The sequence below is a fragment of the Lolium perenne genome, chromosome 6, assembly GCF_019359855.2.
Source record: "Lolium perenne isolate Kyuss_39 chromosome 6, Kyuss_2.0, whole genome shotgun sequence".
NCBI classification, from domain to species: Eukaryota; Viridiplantae; Streptophyta; class Magnoliopsida; order Poales; family Poaceae; genus Lolium; species Lolium perenne.
In genome coordinates this window covers 85,229,970-85,233,909 of record NC_067249.2, presented here as the reverse complement: position 1 = coordinate 85,233,909, position 3,940 = coordinate 85,229,970, and the positions used below count along the sequence as shown (strand labels likewise).

Here is a 3,940-nt window from a genome sequence, read left to right as displayed (position 1 = left end):
CCTAGAGGCCCGGCTGCCACCGGCTGGTAGGACAAAAGATGTTGTGCAAGTTTCTCATTGCGAGCACGTACGACTATAATTGGAACACATGCCTATTGATTGCTTTGTACTTGGACACCATTTTATTATTATCTGCAAATGCCCTGCTATGATTGTTACATGAGTTTCTCTCATCCATGCAACGCCCGTTCATCCGTCCCCGTGCCTACAGTATTTTAATCCTGCTGTTTACTAAAATCACTACTGCTGTCTTTGTTACTCTGCTGCTGTTATTTCACTACTGCTACTGCTATAAAACTGTTACTACTGATAAACTCTTGCGAGCTAGTCTGTTTCCAGGTGCAGCTGAATTGACAACTCCGCTGTTAAGGCTTTCAAGTATTCTTTGTCTCCCCTTGTGTCGAATCAATAAATTGGGTTTTACTTCCGTCGAAGACTGTTGCGATCCCCTATACTTGTGGGTCATCAGGGCTCTATTGTAATCCTGTTGTAATGTTACCGCTCGTGATTGATTCCACCCGCATCGCGTGCATGCTTCGGCGTGTACGAGGCGCTTGGTGGTGCATCTCCTAAAATCGATATCGTGCGGATTTCGGCGGATTCGCTGGGATCCTCATTGTACCGGTTTTGGGGCGTCACAGGGTGGGGACGCTTGCAGTTATCTGGGCGCTTTGGCTAAGTAGAAATGACAAGATTTTTAACGATAAAAATTATTCTTTGTTGCAGGTCATCTACAGATGTACAGGTATTCTCCATTCGTGGTTACCTCTTCAGCGGGTGGAGAACCGATACCTATTTACGGAGGTCTGTAGAGGCTACGGCGAGGGATACTTATTCCCTACATGGGTGGCAGCATAGTCTATAGATTGTAGCGCCACCTTCATCTTAGGCGTTATATGATTCATCGCTTCGATATGTATTTCGCCTAGTTTTTTATATACTTTGAATCCAGACACTTGAACGGCTGTGTGCATCCTGGTTATGCAGAGGCTGGATGTAATTGCTTTCCAAAATTAATAAAGCATCATTTATCGAAAAAATGAGCCGTCCATGCCAGCCGGAGGGGCTAGGCGACGGTGGTGCCGGAGATTCCCATCGGGAGCTCGGCGCAAAGCAGTAAATGTCTAAATGCTTATAAATACACCTGATATTGCATGTGAACAACTTAAAGGCATTTCGAAGAGAGGGAATTCCAGACGATTGCTACTCAGCAACATACATTTACAATCAAGACCACTTAAGACAGTTTGGATTAAATCAGTTCTATGTGTGAACAGAAAATGCAGGCTCAATAAAGGTATTGTTACACCTACCTATTTGTACAGTCTCGATGAGACAGATTAATAATTACATAACAAAAAAAGACAAGACTGTGGGGCTTTTTAGTTGCTAAATCAATTCTTACTGAGATAATTGGATCTATCGTACTATAGATGAGGCGGATTATTATAGATAGTTCCATGGTGTATCCCAAAAATAAGACAAGACGTGGGGCTTTTTAGTTGCTAAACTGAGTTAATGGAGGCAGACTGAATCTGCTACCACGATTATCGATGTTATCCGCATGTTTCTCTAAGAAAGCTATAAGCAGACACTATATTCTAGCGTAGTACTACCTCCGTTTCAAGGAATAAGGCGCCCTCGTTTTACGTGTTTTTTGTTTGACCAAGAATAACTTCAAATAAATAAAGGCGCCCTCAATTTTTATGGTTAAAGTTCGTCTTGAAATACGCGTGCGCCTTATTCCTTGAAACGGAGGTAGTATCATTTTGTGCTAGAACCAAACAGACTGACTAATAAGCTAAAGAGACCTACGCAATCTCTGCTTCTTATATTTGCAAATATCTCTCAATTTCATTGTCTATCTAGAGAATATTAGAATCCCGGCATCGACAAGCATGCAGCTGTTTCTTGTTGAAATTCGCATGCGTGTATTTGTTTTCAGAAATGACATACAGAAATAATAGCGAGACAGCCAGCCAGCTCAGGTTCCAAAAATACTGCAAGAGAACTTTTTAAATCTTAATTTAGCATAGACAGTACTCAGAGTGACACGGCTTGTATTGTGTACAATCAATGCCAAACAGGAAGGTACTACATCCAGAATGCTACAGGAGAAAATGAAGGAATATACTTGGACACTACATAGGACTTGGTGGTGCGGTCGAGGGTGGTTTGCAGCTCTCCCTCATGACTGTACTTGAGACCAAAGATGGTGATATTGAGCATGAAACTATCGGAGTCACCAAGAGCATCTTGAGGCTCCACTTCCTCGCGTAGCACAGACTCCACAAGGCAGAATCTGGTGTTACCCATGTAGGTGAGAGTGGCATCTCGGGTCCTCTGCGGGACCTTGCGGAACAGCTTCTCCTTGACCATCTTCCACTTGGGCTCCATGTCCATGGTGGTGCTGGAAGTGACTTGGCAGGTGCAAATGTAGCCATCTTCATGAAGGCCAACCCATCCATCCAGCTCGCGGTCGAAGTAGCCTTGACCTTGGAAAGGCAATGCCCATTCCCCATGGAACTTCCACTCACATTGCGTCGTGTCAAAGGAGAAGGTACGATATAGGTTGCCCTTGCGGCGTGCGGACATGAAGATTGAGTGTCCATCCGGGTGCACCGCATAGGAGACGATTATCTCACCCTCGCGGAAGGGCAGTTGTTGCGAGGGCACGCTTTTCCAGCGCCAGTCCCTGCTTGGACTTGAAGACCACGGATCCTGGATGCCGACGGTGGACATGGACTCCAGATAGTGATACAGTTCGTCGAGGTGGTAGTTGAGTGCGTAGAGCTGCAAGTTGGCGGTAGCCACAAATATCTGAAGGCCATTGAGCAGCGACTCCGGTAGGCGGGGGCCAGAGGCCAGCCCCGCCGTGTCCGTGTCGTACACGAAGGTTGCACGGTGCTGGTTGCTTGCCATGAAGATGTTGCTTCCCAGGGCGGCAAATTTCATGGGATATGTGGGTTCAGGATTCACCAGCCGGAGGACGGTAGGCTCCAGGTCCAGGTCGGTGCTGGAGTCCAAATCTGCAAGCCTGTGGATGCTGTAGCCCTTGCTCCAGTTATCCAGTACAAGGTAGAGATGCTTGTGCTTTTGTTGCTGCACAGGCCGCAACCTTTTGGCAGTGCGGTCGGAGCAGTCCGGATGCCTCGGCCAGCGCTTACCTGCAGTACTGATGTGCTGCCCCGAAACTGAGTTGATTTTGTGGTTCATGGTATCGTTGAGACGCTGTCCGCCCGCCCGCCCGCCTAAATGATGTGCGAGGCGACCTGATGAGATCTCAAATCAGTTGGGTATGCGATAGATAGATAGATCTGACTGGGATCTAATAATCTGCCAATGCAATCAAGATCCTCATAACATAAGATTTATTTATAGGGACTGCCCCTGCCTGCAGGGGGGCTCTAGATAGTTGTAATCGAATTCCGGAAGGAATCGACTTTGAGTCACATACCTCGGCAGAATCTGAGACGGATACGGTCGGAGCGGAACAAGGATAGAAAGACAAGGCGACCGACCGGCAGTCTTCCTCTTCCTCTTGATCTTGATGTGACTGATGTTTGGTGTTGGTGGCTTGGTGCTGATGCTTGTGGACTAGGATGGCTACTGTTAGCGGCTGCTGGATCATTGGACATAGCAAGTTTGGGTGCCTATGTTTCTCCTCTTTCGAAAATAAAAATGTGCATGAAATTTCTCAGTTCATCTCATGGTATTGACAGTGGTTTATCATTTTTTTTTTTACAGCTAGAGAAGGCAATTGAAAATGAAGGAGGTGTTTGCGTGAGGATACTTGATAATGCAACACATTTAGTTGTCAACACCAAAACCATAACCTTCGTAAGTTTAATCATATAAATGTATTCCTTTATGTTGTATTGGCATTTGTCTGAATTAGTTAGGGTGACATCTAAGTCGAAATTTCATTTAGAGTGAAGGA

The 3,940-nt window shown here is 45.8% G+C and overlaps 1 protein-coding gene across 1 annotated transcript; it reads right to left on the bottom strand.

Moving 5' to 3' along the window:
* Window positions 1–2,010: 2,010 nt before the first annotated feature.
* Window positions 2,011–3,566, bottom strand: LOC127307878 (uncharacterized). Its single transcript, XM_051338651.1, has 2 exons — window positions 3,458–3,566; window positions 2,011–3,272 (listed from the first exon to the last, which is right to left on the bottom strand). Exon 2 carries the CDS (start codon window positions 3,214–3,216, stop codon window positions 2,095–2,097), a length of 1,122 nt encoding a protein of 373 aa, XP_051194611.1. The 5' UTR covers window positions 3,217–3,272; window positions 3,458–3,566; the 3' UTR covers window positions 2,011–2,094.
* Window positions 3,567–3,940: the final 374 nt, after the last annotated feature.